Here is a 22,260-nt window from a genome sequence, read left to right on the forward strand (position 1 = left end):
TTAGACGCCACTAGGTGGCAGTGGTTTCCTATGCAGGAAGAGATGCAAGGACGCTTCCGTTTTCTCATTAGATGGTGAAGAGATGAGTTCACCCATTCCAGGAAAGTTAAAATGTACACATTAAACAATCAGCACCTTGCTGTTCCTCAGCAGGGCCCTGGACACACAGAGGAGCTGCCGTTCTCCCACCGAGAAGTTCTCCCCGTTCTCTGTCACCTCTGAGTGGAGGGAATGAGGCAGCTGGCTGACCTGGGGAGGGTTTTACAGAGCTATGAGTCCAACCGTTGTGGTCATGGAAATTACAGCTAACAATACAACCATCTTATCACTCACCATTTCCTTAATGTGCGTTTTCTCGAGAGCTTCCCAGATCTGTGAGTCAGAGTATTGATCCCACGGGTCCAAATTGCTCCTGTTGGGAAATAAACCGCAACTGTGATTTTCATCAACTGGACCAAACATCTTCAATTAAGAAAACACTCACAGTACAACTCTAACCTCCAAACCATCAATGACCACGGTTTAATCCCTGAATGTTCTGAGACAAATGACAGAAAGATAGACGTCCACAAACCAACTGACGGTTGGTTCTAGGTTCACTTTTGTTGACTGAGGTTTAGATTTCCCATTAACAGATTACCAAGCATGCATAAAGCAAATACTATTTAACCCAAAAATTTTCCAAAAGCCAATTTCAAGCTAATACACGTGTTTTTAGCAGGATATGAGAAAGAATTCTGATTATTTTAATGTAAATACCAACATATTTATTCTGACAAAAGACGTCTGTTTGCAGTACGTAGTTGGAGCACGTAGTGGAACTGTTAAATATTCTTTTCTATCTGAACGCTTGTTTTAATTGCAAACGGGTTTTTTATTACACCTCCATTTACTTCCAAGCGCTTCTTAGTTCAAAATTTTAAATTTTTTAAGCCAGAAAAATGCATTAGTCACAACTATTGATGGTAAAAGTAACGATCGTTGGATTACCTGACAGTCCCAATGAAGAGTACAGGCTCTTGAGGAATGATGGATAGCTTACTCCGCAATTCATCCAGGCCAATTTGTGCGATATCGATCCCGTCAATAATAACGGAGCCTCCACTCAGCTCCACGAGCCTGAACAAAGCCACGGCTAGCGAAGACTTCCCTGCAAACACGTACAGAAAAGATGCTGTGATAACAGCTGCGGACATGTTGCCACAGAGATGTAAATGTAAGATGAAACGCTGCCGATCTAGGAGTAGAGAATGACAGTCCTACCTGATCCGGTGCGGCCCACAATGCCAATAGTCTCCTCGGGCAGAACAGTGAAGGACAGGCTCTTCAGCACCAGTGGCAGATCATCTCGATAACGCATGTTCACATTCTGAAAGGTGATCTTTCCCTGCTGAGGCCAGGAGGAGGCCGGGCCGGCAGCCTCTGGACTCTGTCTGGGCGCTTCACCGTCAAGAGTCTGAGATCAAGAAAGACGATCGCATCTGGTATTAATCTCCCAATCTCTGAAGAGAAGAAAGCTCCCATCTGACTCCTACTGATTTTGCCTTTATGAGCTTTTCTTTACACTTGAAAAGCTCAAGTTTAACATTTGTATCTTTGTGGTTTGAAAGCGATCTGTTTGTTCGTGTGTGTGTGTGTGTGTGTGTGTGTGTGATGCAGGCCCAGTCATATGCACTGGAGAGTGTAAAGGCCACACACTAAGTTCCTGTTTCTTTCCTGCAGACTCCATCACATGTATACAATAACATTTTCACATCAACCACCAACACACACACACACACAGGCACACACATCTTGTCATGCGCTCTGTCTGAGGGTAATCTCCTCAACATTTCTTTAAAGTCATGTAAAGAAATAAAACTCCTCTTTTTAATTCACTTTGATAATTCAATTTGATAAATAATCTACTTTATTAATTATTAATAATTGTCGAAGGACAATTAATAACTCTTTGATAACTGAACCAGCACCCCTTCTGTGGCACAACACAGATAAAGACATAAAAAAAAGAATCTGGTCACACATATAAGGTCAAGTTTACTGAAATGAGGTAAATAAAACACATGACATGGTTGTGGTCCTGTACTTTGATCACATGAGACCAAAGTGGCATACCAATTGTCAAGCATGGTGCTGGTTTTAGCTGCAACAGGACCTGAGCACCTCTCAGTCAGAGTTGACCATGAACATCTCTGTTTACTGAAGTACCTTAAAGTCAAAGGCCATCTGTCTGACACATAACGCCTGGCCGAACTGGTTCATGCAACAGGACACTGATCTAAAACACACCAACAACTTTACGATTGAGTAGCTGGAAAAGATAATAATCAAGACGTTAAAACAGCCCAGTCCAAGCCAGAACTTGGCACACTTGAAATCATAAAGGGCATGAAATTAATTGTCCATAAAAAAATGCCTGCAAACCTGAATGTACTGAAGCAACACTGTAAAAAATCCTTCACAAGGGCGTGACAGACTGGTGATGCCAAACAAACGATGGATGTGGTTCTAAAAAATAATTAATTGTGGCTTGTAATTCACTATTTGTTAAATACTAATACAGAGTAATATATCATAGGTCATTTATCTGAGGTTGTTTTTATCCAACTTGAAAAACTGGATAAGATCCCAATGATTTCTTTTTTTAACAATAACAACTTGATATATACGATCTCAAAGAGGGTGTAGTTCTCCTTTTATGCGACTTTATATTAGCCTAGTATGACCATGTAGAATTTGTGTGCGACTTCCTCCAAGTGCCACATAATCCACAACCAATGCTCTTACCTTTATATAATGGCTGATCCTTTCAACTGATGTGAACCGAGCTTCAGTCTCAGCGAGCAGCCGCACCGTAAACTGAAACAAGCCCGTCAGCTGGAAATGAAAGTCAGCAGAGTTGAAAGTTAAGTTAATGATTAACGCAACACGCCAATGGCTATGAAGCACTGGCTACTTGGCTTCAGCAGCTGAGCAGTGGACACATTTTCTGACATGTCCTCATCATAATCCTGTGAACTAATTTCAAGTATCTGCAGTGATTATTATGTAAAGTTATTGTTATGTTATTATCAGTTATCATTACGTAATTATTATACTCAAAAAATAAATAAGTCAGATAATAAAGACCCACGTAGCAGAAAGAATCTGTGTAATTCATTACGGTTCCTTAAAAAAAACCACAAGGCATGTTGCAGACATTTCATTAAGACCTCAGAAAATTGTGTAAACTTTTGAACAAAGCTCATAATTTTACTCCTTTTAAACCGATAAGATGCAACCTAAGCTGAACAATAACCAGGATGCAGTTACATGCTAAACTGTAGATGGTAGCTAAAATACTGAGTTACTTTAAGAGGAGCTGAAGCACACAAAACTGAACAGGGAAATATTGATAATCATTATGTGGATAATTGAGATCTACCAACAATAACATTACAGTATAACGTAAGCAGAAAATGCTAGTCAGTTTAAACCACTCATCCATCATGTCCTACCCCCCTTTGCGACTTAATCACAATGCCTCTTCACCGAGGAAATGCAGAAGCTTCATTGTGCCTCACTTCTTTTCTGCTTTTGTAAGCTATGAAGGCAGAACAATGCTCCAACGACAGCACGCTATGTGAGAACAGTGTGCAGAAGCTCAGCCACTGCTGTCTGAATCACCCAAGGCAAGTGGTGGCAGCATAATGAGGGCTCTCTTTTGCTTTGAAACAGTATGATCATTGTGTAAAATAGGTTTTTCTTCCTCTTACAAGTACTTCATTTGACGTCTTGAAACACCTACGAAGAGATTATCTTTATTCTGATAAAGGAACCAAAAATAGGTCCAGAGGTCCGCATTCCTCTGTAACTACATACATTCTGCTGAAAGTTAAAGGGGACCTATTATGGCGTCTAATACCTATTTTAAACAGGCCTTGAATGTCTTAAAAACAAGCTTTTGATTGTTTTTGCTAAATAAATGAGAAATTCAGCCTCTGAGCCATGTCTTTATCTTCCCATTCTCTAACCTCATTATCTATGCGGGATTCTGAGTGGTTGGGGCTATGATAATGAGGCACTGTGCTGATTGGCTGCCTGAATGACGTGATACACCGCTACGAAAAAATGGCGGAAGCTCCGGCCTGCGGAGTTAGTTGTGGGCGTGGTTTCACGCATCAGAGGCCAACCTATGTAAATTGCATTTTGGTTACGTAACGAAGGAGCAGAATCTGAACGGCTGTACAGACACTGCAGAATTTGGTTGCTTTCCTCCTTCTCTGAGTTGGCAGGCTGAGGGGAGACCACTTTATATATGTTAAAGCAAGAGAAAAACGTGTTTTTCATAATAGGTCCCCTTTAAGTTTACATCATAAAACATGGGAGCATATCCGGGTTTAACTCCCATAAGCTACGCCAACAAGTTGGGGTGAGGCAGCAAATCCTCAGAACTGACCAGCACTATGTTTATCGCTTATATACTGTATTTTAACTGTTTCTAGGGAAAAGTACAGGTTCTACCAAAATACACATCCAAATGTTTGACAAGCAAGACACATGCTTCATTTTGCAAATCTTCCACTCACACTACCTATTTTCAGCCTTTCAGATGACAAGGACCGTACAATTTCTGAGTTTCTACATGGGTTCATTTACGAACCTGCACTGCGTAGGATATAGCCAGCCCTGCGTAGGCCGCAGGTATCTGATTGTGCATGAAGACAATGAGAAGTGCTACAGAAGTGATGAGAGAGATGCTGATGATGTCCAGGCGGACGGCCAGCCACCGCATCGCACAACTGAAGAGGTAGCTGGTGGCCTGGTTGGTGTCCAGCAGTTCCTGATATCTAAAAAAAGAAGGAGGAAAAAAAAAAAAAAGAAAAAAGAGCCATTTCAGCCGAGAGGAAAAAGGAAGCACGGCTCTGTACTGCCCGACTAGCAGGCTTATTTTCTCGGTCCCATGTAGTTACAGAATGAGGAGTTAACTGAGACATTACAAGGAGATACCAGATGAAATCTGATGGTAGGTTCATGATATTGATGACAAACCTCTGGAGGAAGCTGTGTCCTCGTCCGTACGCATGAATGGTGGACAGTCCCTGAAGACTGCTGGTGATGTGAGAGGTAAATGGTGATTGGCTGATGTTCTCCAGACGCTTCAACTCACGAATGAGAACCCTGGGAATGGAAAATTATCATCTTTTACCTTTAGCTTCTAAAAAATGAAAACTTCCCACTAAATTATGTAGTTGTATATGGATAATCTCTAAAGTGACTCCGGGAAGACATTAAACATATATTGTAGTTTGATGTGTAATCCTAAATTATTATTAATGTTAATATATGCCAAGTCTGAAACAGTCCAGACCTCACAATAGCCTCAACTGAAAAAAATGGTTAGATACTGAAAGAAAATTCACTGTAGCATTCATGGAGTGAACTTTTAAAAAGAGATAATTTCCAAGTAAAAATAAAACAAACAAGCAAACAATAAAAGCCAAGGCATAGTACAGACACAAGTCCGAGTATTAGCTTTTTGAAAGTCATTTGACCCAGCGTGTGAGTCACATTTCATCGAAAAATCGATACCGGAGCTTTACTAAAGAGAATATTGCCACTCTGATGCGGAAACATAAGTGAGGACTGAGGAAATGACAAATACTTCAGCTGTGTGGCAGACGGGGGATGATGAGGCAACACACAGACTGGGATACGGTCCACAACACAGCATCTGTTTTCCTCACTGGCCGTTTCCCATTTCTGGCTATTGAGCAACATTATGAGCAAGAGTCACAGAAAACAGACAGTTGGGGTGAGGTGGGAAGGTTAATACTGACATAGATGCAGTATGAGTCTACTTTTAACTGCCAAGACAGAGTGATCGTTTTATAGGAATTCATTCAAAGTCTCCCATGACTAATTTGGATTTCTCGTAAAAAGCTGACAGAGGACGAGGACAGAACATGACACTTCCTTGCTTCCATGCTGTGAATCACACACACCTATTTAAGCCCTGGGCAGTTTCATTTTAGTAAAAGCTGTTTTTAAAGTTATTGTTTCCAGTGAGAAATGGACTTTGACAAAGTATATGTATAGATATTATGTCAGATAGTGTATTTGCTCCATGTGAACAGCACTGCTGAGGGTTATTGTTAGTTTTCATTCAGTACTGGGGATCATTTCTTCCCTCCACTTCCTCTCTGTCTGTCTTGTTTATCTAAATTTTGATTAATTCCTCTTTCATTTCACACCAATTAAGTTTCTCCAAATTAGATGTTTTTTTCAATTAGAGAGATTTCTAAAGAGACAAAATACTATTTGGTCTGATGAAATAAATCAGAAATTCCTGTTTACATCAGGACAAGATGCCAATAATACACATGGGGAAGAGGAAGAGATGATGAGTTTGAGCTCCCGTCTTTAATCTGCAAATCATCCACACCATAAAAAAAATCTAATTTCATGATTTATTTACTGTATCCTGATATGAAGCAATACTAAAACAAAAAATCTGATATGGTTATTCCACATATTTTATACAGTATGTACACAAGTTTTTATCAGTTTTTTGTACTTTCTGACTTTGCGCTAAAATGACAATAACAGAGTCATGTTCCTCCTGATCTCTTAGAAAAAGGAAATAACATGATTCTGTGGTTATTTCCTATGGCACCAGTGAGCCCTTGTTCCCTATTGTGGATCCACCTTTATTGCACAACTGTTGTAAAAACCCAAATAATAACAAAGCAGAGTTTTTGAATTATTCAGGGAGTTTTCTGCAACATGGAATGTTGAGAAATGTACTGATCAGAGGCTGTAAATGAAATCAGAGGCTTTTAATATTCCACATATTTGCACATAAAGATGAGCCGCTCCTGCTTCACTGTACATGCCCTAAAGTGACACCATTATAACATTTGCAGGTCAGAACAATTTTGAATGATTAGACATTCATACAAATGTCTTGTCTTGTCTAGACGAATCTTTTAGTTGAGATGTCCATGTGGAAAGTCTATGTGCCCGTCTACAGCAAAGACTGCACTTTTTGCACCGATTGAGGCTGTCTGGTGGAGCTTGGTCCGATATGGGATGTCAGCCCGGTATTGGAACCTCACCGTCAGGCTGAAAACCAAACTTGCCCATTTGGTACATACAGCCATTAGGTGACGGGGTAAAGGGACTATCGTTCCTTGCAGTTCATCTATGAACAAACAGTTGTCAGGCAGGCCCAGAGGATGTAGCTGAGCCATCCTACATTTACTCAGAATATGAGCTCCTACCCTCTGGGAGCCGATACAGGGTTCCCAAGTGCAAATTAAATCACTTTAAAAACTCATTTGCGCCAACCTCCATCAAACTCCTGAACAAGGCTCCTTGGGGCCGACGGACGTGCAATAATTTTTTTCTATATTGTGTTTTATTATGGTCATTTTTTAGCATGCATTCCATTGGTGTATGTGTGTGTTTGTAATTGTTGCTGAAATGGTGACGGGGATGTATTGTTTTGTCACTGTAGCTGTGGAGGCATTTGTGGCTCAGCTGTGGCTCAGCTGACTGCTTATGCTTATGGTTGTAAAGTCATAATGTACACTTAAACTGTGTGCTAAAATTAGAGAAAACAAATATGAAGTACTCTTACCCTCTGAACCTGTCCATGTTTTGTCATATAACAACCACAAACTTAAATATTTCCATCACAATTATGCACTACTTATTGTCGGTCTAGCATCTAAAATCCCGCCAACTTACACTTAACTTTGTAAGTGAAAAATGACAAAATAAGGACAAATTCTAGGGTATGAATACTTTTTCAAGGCAATGTATGATATTCTTCAGTGGAATCACTGCCATCAGCCCCAGCTACATCTGAAACATTAATGTGTGAGTGGAAACACACACACACACACACACACAACTGTGGTGTACAGTAACTCCGTTAACTCCGTTACTGTACACCGACAGCTCTAATAACGCCAGCAGGACTGCTATGGAGTGGAACATCTCTGCTGAACGTCTGGAAACGTTCCAGAAACTTTCCATGGTAAGTTAAGCTGGAGATATCTGGAAATATTCCAACTTGGATCAAATAGTGTATGTTCTGATGTTTGTAGAGTAAGAATAGATTAAAAAAAGCTTCTAAGAAACACTCATGTACATTCTGTTGTGGTTAAAAATGATTAGAAATAGGACTGATCAATAGGTCAGCATCCCTCAATCAGCGAGCTAAAACAAACTATCACCTACATTATTGTTTGATAACAAAAAAACAGATACGCAGTATTTACCCAAGTTATATAACCAAACCGTCCCGGATAGCAGACACATTTGGACCTGACCTTGGCTACTTATGCCACCGTTACTGGCATAAATACTTAATCTAACAGATTAAGGAGAGTCTGACCTGGACACACGGTTGACAATCCAGAGGACAGCCCCAATGGGTAGGACTGAGAGCAGGAACCAGGGGAAGACGATGCCTACCATCGCCAGGCAAAACATAACCAGGGTCAGGTTCTGCATCAGCATTTCAGCTTGCATGGTCAGGCGCACATCCACTGCAGAGGAGAATTAAACAATGGTCAGGTACACTGTATTGCCAGATGTGAGACAAAAGTGTCTTTAGGGGCATTTCAGCCTGCTGATAACCCATTATATTCACATTCTTGAGCAAAGTTTGGGAAATCTCTATCTAAAATAGGTTAATCCAGAACCCTAATATACGTAGTATTATTATACTAATATACTAGAACCGGTTGCCAGTTGGGTCCGAACGAAAATTGTGGCAATATCTGCATCCAAATGAGTGTGTGAGTTCTCAGTTTTAATGTTACCATGCACCACCTCTTGTATTTTAAAGCCTAAAGCAACCACAGTGTGACAGGATCTGCAGGTACAAAACAGTGCACAAGCTATGCTGGTTCTTTGATGGTGAAAAAAAAACCCCAACATATTAATGTTTTGGCTTTTTTCCCACCAACAAGAAAAAAAAGCAGTGGAAAGTCAAGTGCAACCATCCAAAAAAAACAAAAAACAAAACAACAAAAAAAAAACATACACAACTGACAAATGGACATGTCCAGGCAAAGACACAAGTGAAGTGGATAACAGAGAGCAACTCACAAGAGAAAATACTCCATGTCAAATCACACTGCGTCTCGGCACTACACCTTGTCAGCCACGGTAGCCGGACTGACTGAGAGCTCTCCTGAGGGAAACGTTCACAGTCAAGACAAATCAAACCTCACCCTCGTCCATGTCCCTGGAGAAGCGGGTCAGGATACGACCCAATGGTGTTGTATCGAAAAAGTGCATGGGGCTGAGGAGGATCCGACGGAACAGCTTGTCATGGAGCGTGGAGGCAGCCTTCACCGTGCACTGTCGACACAGACAACATCTTGTGTTTGAACACGAGACATGACACATGTAAACAAACAACTTATACGAGCATATGGAAAGAATTGGGCCTTGGATGAACAGATAGTTGGACGGGAAGCATACAGCAGAATACAGCGGCGCTCAGATGTGGCCTGCAGAGTCACAGAGTGGGCCTCGGCATATGCCGAACATGTGCACGGTGGCGGGTGGCGATATCCTTTTGTCACACAAGGCAGGCTGTCAAATCCTGATTCATAATGAGTTTCTGGGAGGCTTACATAAAGGTCATGACCGAATACGCAGGAGACGTTTCACCAATTGGACAGAAATTACATGTGGCAGCAGAGAATAAATGAATTCTATTAATGGAATATTTAACACTCCCAAAGATCCCATCATAGCTAGAGGTATAAAAAAAAAAAGAAAAAGATTAGCCATCTTTGAAAAATTAGCAATTTCAAGTGGCACACATTAACGTGGGGGGGGGGGTAACCTCTGCAATGCTGTGTCAGGATGGGTTAGAGTGATATACTGTACAGGACGCACACCCGAGGGGGCAACTGACACGGATGAACGCACATACACCAACAAATGCAGGCGTCCTTGCCCCCCTCATCACAGTCAGACAGACACACTCAGCTTCAGTAAAGCTGTGAGGGAGCAGCAGCGGACAAATACTAAATGGATTTGGCCTGCAGCCATTTTCCATTATTTTGCTGGAGCCATAAGAGCGTGGACAAATGGCAGCCGAGACAATTAGGAGGGAGCACTTAACTCCAAAGGACCAATAATGTATCCGATTTTTATATCGCTTTGAAGTTCATCAGTTGATGAAAGGACAGAGTGTCACAAAAAGACGCTTACCTTCACAAACACCAGGCCTCTGGCCGTCTTCAGCAGCAAAGCTGCTCCCATGGAGATGACGTAAACAGTCGAGTAGTACCGAATATGAGGGTTGAGGCTCATGCTGTTGCTCGCCACCGTTTCATTCACCGAGATCAATGATGTGTTCTGAGGGCAGATGGAGCAATAAATTACAAAAACTGTGGGAGGGAAAAAAATTTAAGGGGAAAAATCTCTGATGAAAGTTTCTGATGAAATTGAGAAAAGCACAGGTTTTGGCTCCAACAAAAAGCACATTAAAATCAATCTGGTGAACGTTCGCAGTTCTGATCACATCTCTCAACAGCAGCCTGCTTTGCTGCACATCTGCTGATTCCCTGATGCTCGTGCTTGTTTTTAATTAAGTTCACCAACATGCCGTTACTTTTTCAATCATGAACATTCAGATTAATGCTCAGTCTGCTGCCACAACTCACTGAGGCGTAGTAGCTGTGTGCCGTTTGGGAGCCAAATACACGCTAAAGAGATATTACATGGAATCAGGATGGTGTCCCAGCTTACCCCGCTGCCCTGCCTGATCCAGTGGCTCAGCCACCAGTTACTGAAAGCTATGCTGCCTGTGGTAGAGAGGAAGAGGAAGATGTTGATGATGAAGATGATAGGTCCTCCTGCTGCTTTGATGTAGGCTCCATAGACAGCCCAGGCGACCGCTCCAGAACCCTTCTCTTCGGCTTTCATCAGTTGTTCTGAAAAGAAGAAACAAGACAGAAAGGCGGAGTGAAGTTACTTAAGAAGGGTCTAGCTTCATTTTATGAGTTTAAGAAGAAAAGTGACAACCCGCCTCACCTCCGCCCTTGCTTTCCACCTTTGGCACAACCGTGCCAGCATCCGTAGGACTGCTGGGCTTTTTCGTACCTTTCCTTTGCCATTTATTTTTTAAATTCTCTTTAACCAGATTCTGAGACATAAAAATCATAAAGACGAATGAGTTTTCAAACACCATCACGAATCAGAAGATCTATAAAAGCAACACGGTGAATTTAATCAGAGATCTTGGTGACATGATCTTTAGCGGCTCACCGGAGATTCAATGCACACAAAAATAATGAAAGGTCTTATATGCATAAGCATTCCCCTGCTACTGGGTTTGTCTGTCCGCGCTTATGAATTATTCATCACGTAGTGTTCAATGTTACTGTGATGAGGGTTATTCACAATGTCTCTCCTTGTTGCGTGCCACTGGCCGTACCTCCTGTTGCATGCTGTTGAACAGGGCGGCGTAGTCACGCTCTCTACTGATTAGCTGCTCATGGGTGCCGTGTTCTGCAATCTGGCCATCCTTCATCAGTATAACATCATCACACTCGGGGAGATACTAAAAAAGGAAACAGGGAGAAAAGGTAAGAGCGTAAGGATATTTGATTGTGGGAACTCACTGAGAAACATGTTGGAATATGTTATAATATGAATGACTATTAATAGTTTTGTCTGCTCGATGTCATTAGAAAAGTCACAGATTGTCTCCTCACCTGCAGCTGGTGTGTCACAAAAAGCACAGTCTTGCCTTTTGCAGCCCCCCGAATTACTTTGTTGAAGATATGGGAACCCACACAAGCATCAACAGCGCTGAGCGGGTCATCCAGGAGGAGAATGGGCCGCTCACTGTAGAGAGCACGAGCCAGGCTCACTCGCTGGCGCTGCCCTCCGCTAAGGTTGGCGCCCCGCTCCCCAATCTAGAAGGACAAAGTTAAGATGAGTGTTCCGTGATATTTTATACAGTTAAAAGTTTGCAGCGCAATCATTTTGTAAAGAAGAACCTTCACAAACCTCTGTCATGTCTCCATATGGAAGATCTGCGAGATCTGGGAGAAGACAGCATGCTTCCAGCACCGCACTGTATCTGATGAGGGAAGAAATTGGGAAAAACTAGCGATGAATATCCACTTTTATGATTTTCCTTTCCTTTCCAGTATCATGACGCAAAAGACGAGCTTACTTGTCTGAGTCAAACTGGTTTCCAAATAGGATGTTCTCCTTCAAAGAGTCGTTGAGGATCCAGGCTTGTTGGGCCACATAAGCGAAGCCGCCACCGGCAGCAACTTTACCTTCCAACAGGGTCATCTGCAAAACAACAGAATGAGCCTTGAGGATAAAAGAACACTTCCACTTCAAAACAGTATACTGTTCAGTTGGTGTATGAATAAAAGAAGAAAGGCTCTCCTGGTTATTGTTATGCGATTTCAACAGGAAACTTAAACCGAGCATTTAGCTGGATCTGACCTGTCCAAGAAGAGCGGAGAGAAGAGAGCTTTTTCCACTCCCGACACTTCCACAGATTCCAACCAGAGCACCCTGAAAAAGGCACCACATGACGTGAGGGAAGTTTACCCAACACATTCTTAGGCGTGCATGTGCTTGTGCTCTTACCCTCTTGATGCGTAGGTCGATGCGGTGCAGGGTTTTGTGCAGAGGGGGTCTTATACTCTGAGTGGAGGAGATGGTGCTTTGTGGGCTCTCCTGCTCCATGTTTGTGAGGAGACTTTGTCCGTTGGGGCCTTCTTTGTTCCCTTTACCGTCCTCTGTGGAAATGTACAGGCTCAGCTTCTCTCTGCGAAGCACGCTTTTCATCCCTCCTCGCTTCTTGGAAGGCGGGTTTGGCTTCGTTGCCGGCGTGCGCGCCTTCTCCCAGGCCAGCGTGGCGGTCCGAAATTCTACTGCATGGACAGGATCCTCCATTTTTGCCAAAATCATCTCTCTGTCTTCCATCATAAAGAGCCTCTGTGGAGTCAAAGGGACTAGGTCACTTTTCAGAACATTATGATGAGCATATTTACATTTTTTTTTTGAAAGGCAGTTTGTTGCCGTTTTTCTTTTGTAAAGGATCACATGAGGTACATTTGGTTGAACACACTTCAGATTATGTAATGGCACACTGGCACTGCAGGGATGACTGCATCACAGAGTGTAATGCTTTAAGCGCAGTCCGGCCGGTCCTTGAGCTCATCAGGACTTTATCATGCACCACGTGTGTGCAAATCACAGAAAAGCCTTTTGGGGCTTTCGCTCCATCCCTGGCAGAAACAGTTGCTTACTTAACCCTAGCTGGCTCTGTGAAACTTCTCTCACTAACATGTGACTTTTTCCATGTGTTGGCAAACAGTATATCAGAAATGTCAGCATGTGGGGTAGCTGGAAGGCTCTTGAGCAACAGGGACACCTTTTCATGTGCTCTGAGCCAGTAAAACCTGCTAAACGACTCTTGTACTGCATCAACATCGCAAGAATGTTTTAGTCTCTCGACCAGAGTGTAGAAAGTATGTTTGCAATGCGGCAGGTGACATTCTGTGCAGATAAGAAACAAGTTTCTGTTCTGTACTTTTAAGTGGCTTTCTTAAATGATACGTGGCATATACTATTTGTGTCTAAAATACCATATAAGGACACTTTTTCTTCTTTCTCACCTGAAACCTCTTGACAGCGACAGAGCCCTCAGACAGTGATCTCACGGCCAGCGGTGTAACTTTCAGGGCAAATGTCATGGAGTTGAAAACAGCAACCACAGTGAAAGCCTGATGTTGGAGACAGTTAGCAATCTTTGTTTACCTGGCATTAAACTTTAAAACCCAAATAAAGTATAAGAACCTAATACATCGCAAATCTAAAAAAAAAAGGTTGATGCAATGAACATTTTTATTACAGTGATGTAGCCCATAAAATTGTAAATAAAAAGTGTATATAGTGACTATGAGTTCCTGTATAAACAGTACATACCTCAGCTGCTGTCAGGTCATTGCCCAACGCCATATGTAGGGTGAAGGTGCACACACTTGCTATCACCACGACGACGGGAGCTACCCCCACTGTGAGACTCTGAACCACTCCAGCTCTCTCCAGTATCCCCCTCTCCTCTGATCGCACCCCTTTAGGGAGAGACATGAAACAGATACATGACTAAAAGAAAAGAAATAAACAAAGTAAAGGGTTGAGTGGCTCCCAGAGGGTTCTCCGATGAACATTCAATCAACGGCGCCCCCAGAGCCACGAACCCGCACAGTGTGCATACAAAAACAGATCCCAGGAGCAGAACAAGGACATCTCTCTTACATTATAAAAGACTTCTAAACCTGATGAGCCTTGATAACTCTCCAAACCTAATACCTCAATACTGACCCTTGTGTCCATGTTTGCGTCTCCCACATGCCATCGCCAGCTGCTTTGTCAACCCAGCGCGCATGGGGCGAACACAGGAACAAAAAACCTGAGTATCTTAGGCCCCGACAGTTAAAGGTAGAAAATATGAGAGCTCCCTTCTCCTGGTACATCTTATTCCCCATTTATATTCCCTTTAGATGGTATTCATATTTCTGTTTGATATACAAAGAATAAGTCCTCCCAGGCAAAGGCAATGATCATCCGTGTTACAGCAACACTAACTGAGGACACTGTGTAACCCACAAGAGTCATTGTCCAATAAAACAAGTACTAATTATTTATCTCAGTAAAACTGAGGCCCACCTGCTTAATTTGGAGAATGATTAAAGGGGGAAAAAAGATCTTTATTTACATCCTACAGCAAGGACTCCAGAAGAAAAGGACGCTCTTACTTCTTAGATAAGAACAGCAGACATTCAAGGTAATTAAAAGGCCCCACATACTTTGCAAATGAAGGATTTAGGGTGAGGGTGGTCCTGTCTGTTCATTAACTAACCTAGACCTGGGCGATAAACCGAAAATTTACCGTTACTGACATTCACTGCGATGGCCGATGTTAATTTTCCCATGTCGTAAAATTCTGTGTTTTGATAAAGAAAAGTAAATGAACGTATTTTTGTCTATTTTGACTGTGTGTGCTGGTAGGCTATTTTCATTCCCCTTTAAGACGGTGTACAGCGTGCGTGTGTGTTATCATGTGACTCCACCCATCCAGTCTGAACAAGAAGGGAAACCCAAGACTGATGGTTCAAGCGAAGAGGCGGCTGATATAGCCGTAGACGAAAATAACAGGGCTCTCACGCATTTCAACAAATTCACACGCTTTCACGCCAGACAGTAATTCCAACAGCACATCTTACAAACTGTCCTGGTAAGCGACTGCTTGCTGAGCTCTCAGCTCAGAGCAGCTGTCTGGAGCTACCAACCAATCAGCCAATCAGAAAACAGACTTTTTTGTTGCCAGGTAAGGTCTGAATTTCAGCTTCAAGCGTTTCAGGAATGCGTAGCGGACGTAACCTAAGTTACAACACACAACACGTGCATTAATCATTATGTTGGTGCCCAATTTATTGTGATATTGATTGGAGGTCATAATGCCCAGCTCTCAGCTGACCACTTCTGGAAATGAGTCTGGAAATTTAACTTATACCAATAAAAAAACAATTGAAAAAAAAAAAATCACCAGTTCTCGACCACAAACAGGAAATGAGAACTGCGTATGTTGCAGAGTAATTTAGGAACAGGACTGTCACTCACTGTGAATGTTCTGTGCAAAGGCATCTTCCCAACAGTACATCTTGATGAACTTTATGCAGCCCAAGATCTCGTTCATCAGCCTCACGCGCCGGTCAGTGACCACCACACACTTCTTGCGGAAATATGCCGTCAGCTTCGATGCGAGCATCTGTCCAGACAGGGAGCGAGGGAAATGATGACAAGAGAAATAAGTGGCAGGGGAGGAAATGAAAGCAGACACTATCACATTAGCTGGGCTGGAGGCCTGTCCGGGGGACTGGAGTGATAAACGCCTTTCACATCAATGACAGGGTCTCTGGCTGTCACGCAACGCCTCAGGCTGAGTGTTATTTGCAAATAACAGCTACAAAGCTGACAGGAGATTGATAGCCATGGAGTTATGATGCTTTTAAAAAACTGCTGGTGAGGTTTTTGTACAGCCAGAATCACATTTTTAAAAAGATGACTGAAGTTCAAGCTCAGAAAATAATTCAACATTCATTTTTGTTTCAATTTTTTTTATAGAAATACAGTAGCTCCAATTAAACTGTTTTGCACCAGATTTTATTTCCCCCCAAACCCGTTGCAGTCGCATTTTCCATCTTTTTCTCTCTGCACGCGCCCACTTGTTCTAGCAGCAGTCGTACCATGGCAGGATAGAAGATGATGAAAACAGCTGATCCCAGCAGCGCAGTGGGGCCCAGGAAGTATGTGGTGTAAGTAAGACCCAGTAGTCCCACCAAGGGCCCCCCCGCCATCAGGCAGCCCACCGACACCGCTTCGTAGACCCGCTGGCCATCGCTGGTGCAGATGTTAATCAGCTAGGACGGAAACAGCAACGTGGAACAGAAATTACATTCAAAATCATTGATGAGCTAAACAATTTCAATTCAGATAAGATGAAATATAAGCACTAAGAGCAGTTTAATTTATAAAGATGTCTTTATTCCCATGTCCACTTGTTGGACAATGATTCCTCTGAAGTTAGGACAAGTCTTAGCCAGCCTCTTCTGTCTCAAGCAGTGGGTTTAGTTGAAATCTAAGTAGGTATTGTGCAAGAGTTGAAAAATAATTCCATCTCAATCATCTGGATGAGGATCTCAGTGGTGCCGTTTAATTTTGTTAATTTGCATCAAGTTCCCTCCAGGCTTGGATCACCTACCTCGCCTGGACTGATGTCTTTAGTGCTGCGCAAACGGAGGATCTTCTGGAAGGCAAAAGTGAGAGCAGCCCCGCGCAAGCGTGCAGCCGTGCGGTAGTTGACGGCCCACATGAGCGCCAGAGACCAGGAGCGCATCAGCTCCATGAGGAAGATCCCGGCTACCAGAGACAGGCCGTAGGGCACGGAGCTCTGAGCGCTCTGGGAATACTCCAGCAGAGCGCGGACCAGGAGAGCCTGGGGACAGACATGGAGAGCAGGGATCAAGTCAGAGATCAAGAAAACAGAGAAAAAGTAACAGGGGTGGAATATGGACAAAAAGGCAGGAACATGAACGAGATAAAGACGGACAAGACACACAACAAAGAGATGGAAAGGAAGGAGTACAATTCAGGAAATTCCACAGATACACATCAGCAGGGCAGAGGAAAGATGGCAACAGAAATAAGGTGCATAACAGCAAAGTAAGCGTGATAGGAATGTGAAAGTGAAAAGAATAAAAAGCAGGAATTTGTAAATGTTTTAATCTTTGAGAAAGTGTACACAATAAACCAGTCAGGAATATGAAAGAATAGCATCATTGTTTAAGAGCTAAATCCAGGCAATACTATTAGATGTGGGTGACAGTAATCACACACACAAAAACATTAAAATAAACTGCTTAATGCAAAAGAATTTAGCAGACTCAAATGCTATAAACTGGAGGCTCATCGTAATCTCTTAGTTCAATGTGGTTCTTTCTAATGTTGAATAGCAAAGGTTTAGAAATATGGAAAACTCTGAATCCGTGCTCTAAAAGGCAGTTTTATAAGAAAATGTGACAAATACCTGCAAATCTACAGTATTATTGTTATTATTATTATTATTTGAAGCACAATCTGAGGGTTTGTAATCTCCTCGCTTGTTTTCCTTCACATATCCAGACCACCGGGAAACAGGATAAGGAGATTTTCAGAACAAACACTGTGCTGAAAGTCCCATTAGCCTGATCAGTGAAGCAGAAGGGAGGATTTGGGTGGTACTCACGGGCCCAACGAAGCCTGCCACCATCGTGAGGAGGAGGGAAAAGACGGCCACCAGCATCCGGGTCCGGCAGAACCTCCAGAAGACTTTTGTCAAAGATGCCCCGTCTCTCCCGCGTCTTTTGAGCTCATCATGCCACAAAAACTCAAGCCTGTAGCCAAAAACAGAGAATAAAATGCACTGTTACTGAACTTTAATTACAATTTTTTTTTTTAAATGTTTTTATTGGCAAGAAGAAAAAAGTCCTGTGGCAAGCATTGTATTTCCAGTCAATATTGACCTTTGTGAAGGGTAAAGTTTTAATGAATGAAAACCATAATTTATCTTCTTTTTCCTTAAAGCCATTTATCAAACTGCCCAAATACACAACTGGAGGTATGAAATGTCTGCAATCATTCCAGCCGAAAGCTGGTACTTCATGTGGTAATTGTGTACAGGTGACCTTCAATATACAATCATGAATGATGCATCTCATAATCAGACTAAGAAACGTAGCAAACACGTTAAAGATGTGCTAATTTCCAGCTATTGCTTCATAATGCCTCTTCAAGTGGGTAAATATTTCGGTGGCCAAATGCTTCATGGATAATGACTCCGTGAAAACCACAGCAGAGCAGCTGCACAAAGTAATTTACTCTATAACGACTTTATTAAAAACGGATCAGAGTTAGAAAGAGCATTTGGCCAAATTTCCTCTCATATCGCCTGACAATTACTAGTTCCACTAAAATGGTGCTGAATCTTGAAAATTACAATTAACAGGCAGCTGAAAGCTGTATTTATACAACTTAAATTATTCGAACTGTTGTAAGGGGTTTCAGGGCCATAATAAGGGAAGTAAGTTTCCAGAAGTAAGCAGGAAAGTTAATGACACAATTGAAATACTGAGGATTCCCCCCAATGACACAATTACTCCGAAGTCACAAGACTTGCTACTTTTCTCAGATCTGTCCATCCTGCTGAAATTGCAACTTTATTTCTTCATGATAACACAAAACTTTCTCTTCTTGTTTTGTTTTTTTACACTCAGCAAAGCCCTACAGTTTAATGATTAATCACAGAAAAGTAATTCTTAAATTAACGTAGTATATTTAATGCTGCTAAGTCCCAATTAGAGGAATTTGCAAGGGACTACAGACAATGTATAGAACAAATAAAGCATTTATTTACATCTCCTATCTTGCAGATTTCCTTCATCTGGTCAGTGTTTTGGGGGCTGGAGCCCACCTACCCCAGAGTGAGAGGTTGGATATATTATGGATAGGTGGGAAGCCCCTAATATGACGTTACCATAACTTGTAGGAACAAATCAAAAAAATCTAATAAAAAAAATCAGAGCACTGGAGAGCTCATTCAGCGACAGGCTCCTTCACCCTAAATGTGTGAAGGAGCTACAGAAGGTCCTTCCTCCCTGCAGCTGTGAGACTACACAACCAGCACTGCTCACAGTAGACCACATACATAAGAACCTGACAATAAATGTACATAGTGGAAAATAATGTGCAATATCATTCACTGCAACGTGCAATTATGTAAATATCCATCTGTTATCTTATTTTATATACCAGTATTTTTTATTATTATTATTATTATTGTATATACCAGTACTGTTTATAGTGTGTCATACTCTGATATTATTATTTCTATTGATGCCTCTTGTTTTGCACTATCCCCTTTGCTGCTGTACACTGCGAATTTCTCTGCTGTGGGACTAATAAAGGAATATCTTATCTTAAATATTAAAATGTTAATGTATAATTTAGTAGTTCTCATTTTTCCAGTTAGATATCAATTGCCCGATTTTCAAAACTCTACAAGGCAACATGAGAATTTAAAATTCTGTATAGAGAAGACCTGGCCAGGGCAATGGCTCCAAAGAAATTATTTGCTTTTTAACAGGGCTGACATCTTTCGAGCAGTCACCAGCCAGATGGCAAGCAAAGCTGATGTCTCAAGAATGTGCTGGCCAGAACACTGCTCTCAACATTCGCACCTCACTGAGCACCAACAAGTGTCAACTCTCCCAGGGTGCTTCTCCAATTCCCCCCTCTTCAAGCGCCATCTTCTTTGCTTTGTATTGGGATTGCGCAACCGTTCTTGAAATGTAAACACAAGATAAACCCCCCTCTGTTTCCGTGTCCACCTGCGCCTGCATGATAGCTTTGTGCTCCTGCGGCGCTCTTTAGTTCAACACACACAGCAATAAACCACCATGCCCAGAGTCACGGCCTTTCCACATAAAAAAGTCACTAACAACCCACACATTTGTCACCAGACACAGAGACACAGGAGACAACTTCCTCAAATAGTGGGCCCTTAAATGTACTGCCAAGTCATGGAAAAGAAATGGGATGGTGCATGAGTAATGGGAAAATCAATAGTTTGCTTTTCCACCCGCAGCAGCATCTAAATGTCCCCTAATAAGCCTGTTCAAAGTCTTCATGGTTCATTCAGGGAGGCAGACGGCTACTATTCATCAAGGTGTAGCTTGGAAGGCACAGACTTTTATCTCCGTCAGTCACAGCTAATTATGCAACAGGAGACACTTGGGTGTCACAGGTAGCGCAGTGACATAATCGCCCAAGTCAAGTAGAAACTCTCACTGTAATCTCTAATCCCTGCTATTCTTAGCGCTGCCTCATCCCAACACAATGTGCTGCTAATAGTACAGAGAAACAGACTGTTCTCCAACTAAGTTGCCCTAAACAGGCTGACCACATGCACGAAGATAACAACGCACGTAACAAAACTTAAAGCACCAAGGAACACGTGTTTGGAAACGTTTGGACACATTTATGTTACTGCGACTGGCTACGTGTGGACATATCCAGGGGATACATTATCAGATAATTAAGGCAAATTACCTTTGTTTATTTATTTTTTTAATTCATTTTCAACTCCATACTTTATACATTTGGGAAAAAACATTCTCTTTCCTCAGCTCTTGTTCAGAGAAACCCTCTAGTCCTTAAAGATTTTTCTGGCATTTCATATGCATGGATCTGTTCAGGACAACAAGAGGTTTTTGATTAAGGTCAAGTGAACTGCGAAAAAAATAAAAAATAAAAAAAATTCAACGTGGGCCTCTTGGGATAGTCCTTTGTGGATTTTGGACTGTGGTCAAAATCATTATCATGTTTGAGAAACAATCCTCTTTTCATCCTGTTATCTATTTTCCCTTCCAACATGAAATGGTTCTGTTGGAGCGGCTGCACCATTAGCTGAACGCACGATCGATCCACTCCCTTGCTTTACAGTGGGAGATATGTTCTTTTCACAAGGCTTTGCATTCCCTTGACTCTAGGCATTTATTTGCTCCTGCTTAAAAGGGAAAGCTGAGGTGGCAGGGTGCATGCATTAAATTCAGATAGGTTGGGGTCAATAGGGGCTTTCGAGCGACTGTTCAGCAGAGTCAGTCTCAAAAATCACTCCTCTTCAGAATCGACAAGATCATTTCAGATAACGTTGGCCTTATCTTGTTATTTGATTTCCCACCAAAGCTTGTTGAATAACGTCTGTCGGCGTCGGACTGAACTTTCTTCACACCCCAGGTCCCTTTTATGTGGCAAACCTCAGCAGTGCACCGTGAGCTCACCTTTGGCAGTTGACTGCAGAGGCTTCATGGCAAGATAGTCCCCACACATCATTTATGGACAGGCTGGATGCCTTGTAGGCCTTCACTGCCAGCGGGGAGAGCCATTGCAGAGTCATAAAGGAGAAGAGGCCGGCGTTATCGACTGGGTGCTGATGCCTAGAATAGAATGGAAGATGTGGAAATTGGTGAGACGTCTAAAAAGCGCAGAGCCCACACAGAGGCTCAATGTTGGGAGAGCAGGCCTGCGTAAGTCGCTGAGAAATAAGCGGCGCCTTTGCTCGCCAGAGTCAATGGCAGGTGAGTCATCCCTGCAGTGTTTGGACAGTAATTAGCACGTTCCTCACAGATATGTATGAGAGCAGAGAAGAAGAAAAAAAGCTCTGGGGTAGTTTATCAGGTGGCATATGTTCAAACATGTTGCTACGTGTAGCTGAAGGATAAGGTCTTATCCCTTATCACGGCCTCCTGCTGCACCCTAACAGTCAGCACATTAATGGCAACAAACCTTTCAATCTCTATGCTTTTACATGTAAATACAACTTTTCTGCTTTTAAATCTCCATCTGTAGTTATGTGCAAAACTTTTCACCCCTTATTTGAAATCAATGTGTTGTTTTCTTTAGTTTTTTTAGTACAACAGAAAACATCTGATCATATTAGAGCTTAGTTTTAGGGATATAAAACTTCAGAAGAACAATGTCAAAAACGAAGCCCAAAAAAAAGGAAATGGGAGAAATAATAAGTATCCTACAGCTAGCACAGCCACCTTTAAGAGCAATAACTTTGGCTCTTTCTTCTTTAGAGTATTGATCCAGTTATTTGAGGTTTTTGTGCAC

The 22,260-nt window shown here is 42.2% G+C and overlaps 1 protein-coding gene across 1 annotated transcript in view; it reads right to left on the bottom strand.

The window, feature by feature from the left end:
- wu:fb13g09 (ATP-binding cassette sub-family C member 5) overlaps positions 1–22,260 on the bottom strand; it is a 28,163-nt gene that overhangs the window by 2,216 nt on the left and 3,687 nt on the right. Inside the window, exons 3-27 of the mRNA XM_061725724.1 lie at positions 21,426–21,581; positions 17,834–17,981; positions 16,811–17,044; positions 16,296–16,469; positions 15,670–15,817; positions 13,972–14,120; positions 13,662–13,769; positions 12,628–12,978; positions 12,481–12,552; positions 12,197–12,321; positions 12,028–12,100; positions 11,730–11,933; positions 11,450–11,575; positions 11,047–11,158; positions 10,762–10,946; positions 10,222–10,368; positions 9,228–9,357; positions 8,384–8,537; positions 5,032–5,160; positions 4,643–4,829; positions 2,788–2,877; positions 1,264–1,456; positions 991–1,150; positions 334–412; positions 136–249 (exon numbers count right to left, since the gene is read on the bottom strand). Coding sequence (XP_061581708.1) covers positions 136–249; positions 334–412; positions 991–1,150; positions 1,264–1,456; positions 2,788–2,877; positions 4,643–4,829; positions 5,032–5,160; positions 8,384–8,537; positions 9,228–9,357; positions 10,222–10,368; positions 10,762–10,946; positions 11,047–11,158; positions 11,450–11,575; positions 11,730–11,933; positions 12,028–12,100; positions 12,197–12,321; positions 12,481–12,552; positions 12,628–12,978; positions 13,662–13,769; positions 13,972–14,120; positions 15,670–15,817; positions 16,296–16,469; positions 16,811–17,044; positions 17,834–17,981; positions 21,426–21,581 — 3,748 coding nt within the window. The remainder of the gene's footprint in view (positions 1–135; positions 250–333; positions 413–990; positions 1,151–1,263; positions 1,457–2,787; positions 2,878–4,642; positions 4,830–5,031; positions 5,161–8,383; positions 8,538–9,227; positions 9,358–10,221; positions 10,369–10,761; positions 10,947–11,046; positions 11,159–11,449; positions 11,576–11,729; positions 11,934–12,027; positions 12,101–12,196; positions 12,322–12,480; positions 12,553–12,627; positions 12,979–13,661; positions 13,770–13,971; positions 14,121–15,669; positions 15,818–16,295; positions 16,470–16,810; positions 17,045–17,833; positions 17,982–21,425; positions 21,582–22,260) is intronic.

This window comes from Cololabis saira, chromosome 7, assembly GCF_033807715.1.
Source record: "Cololabis saira isolate AMF1-May2022 chromosome 7, fColSai1.1, whole genome shotgun sequence".
NCBI classification, from domain to species: Eukaryota; Metazoa; Chordata; class Actinopteri; order Beloniformes; family Belonidae; genus Cololabis; species Cololabis saira.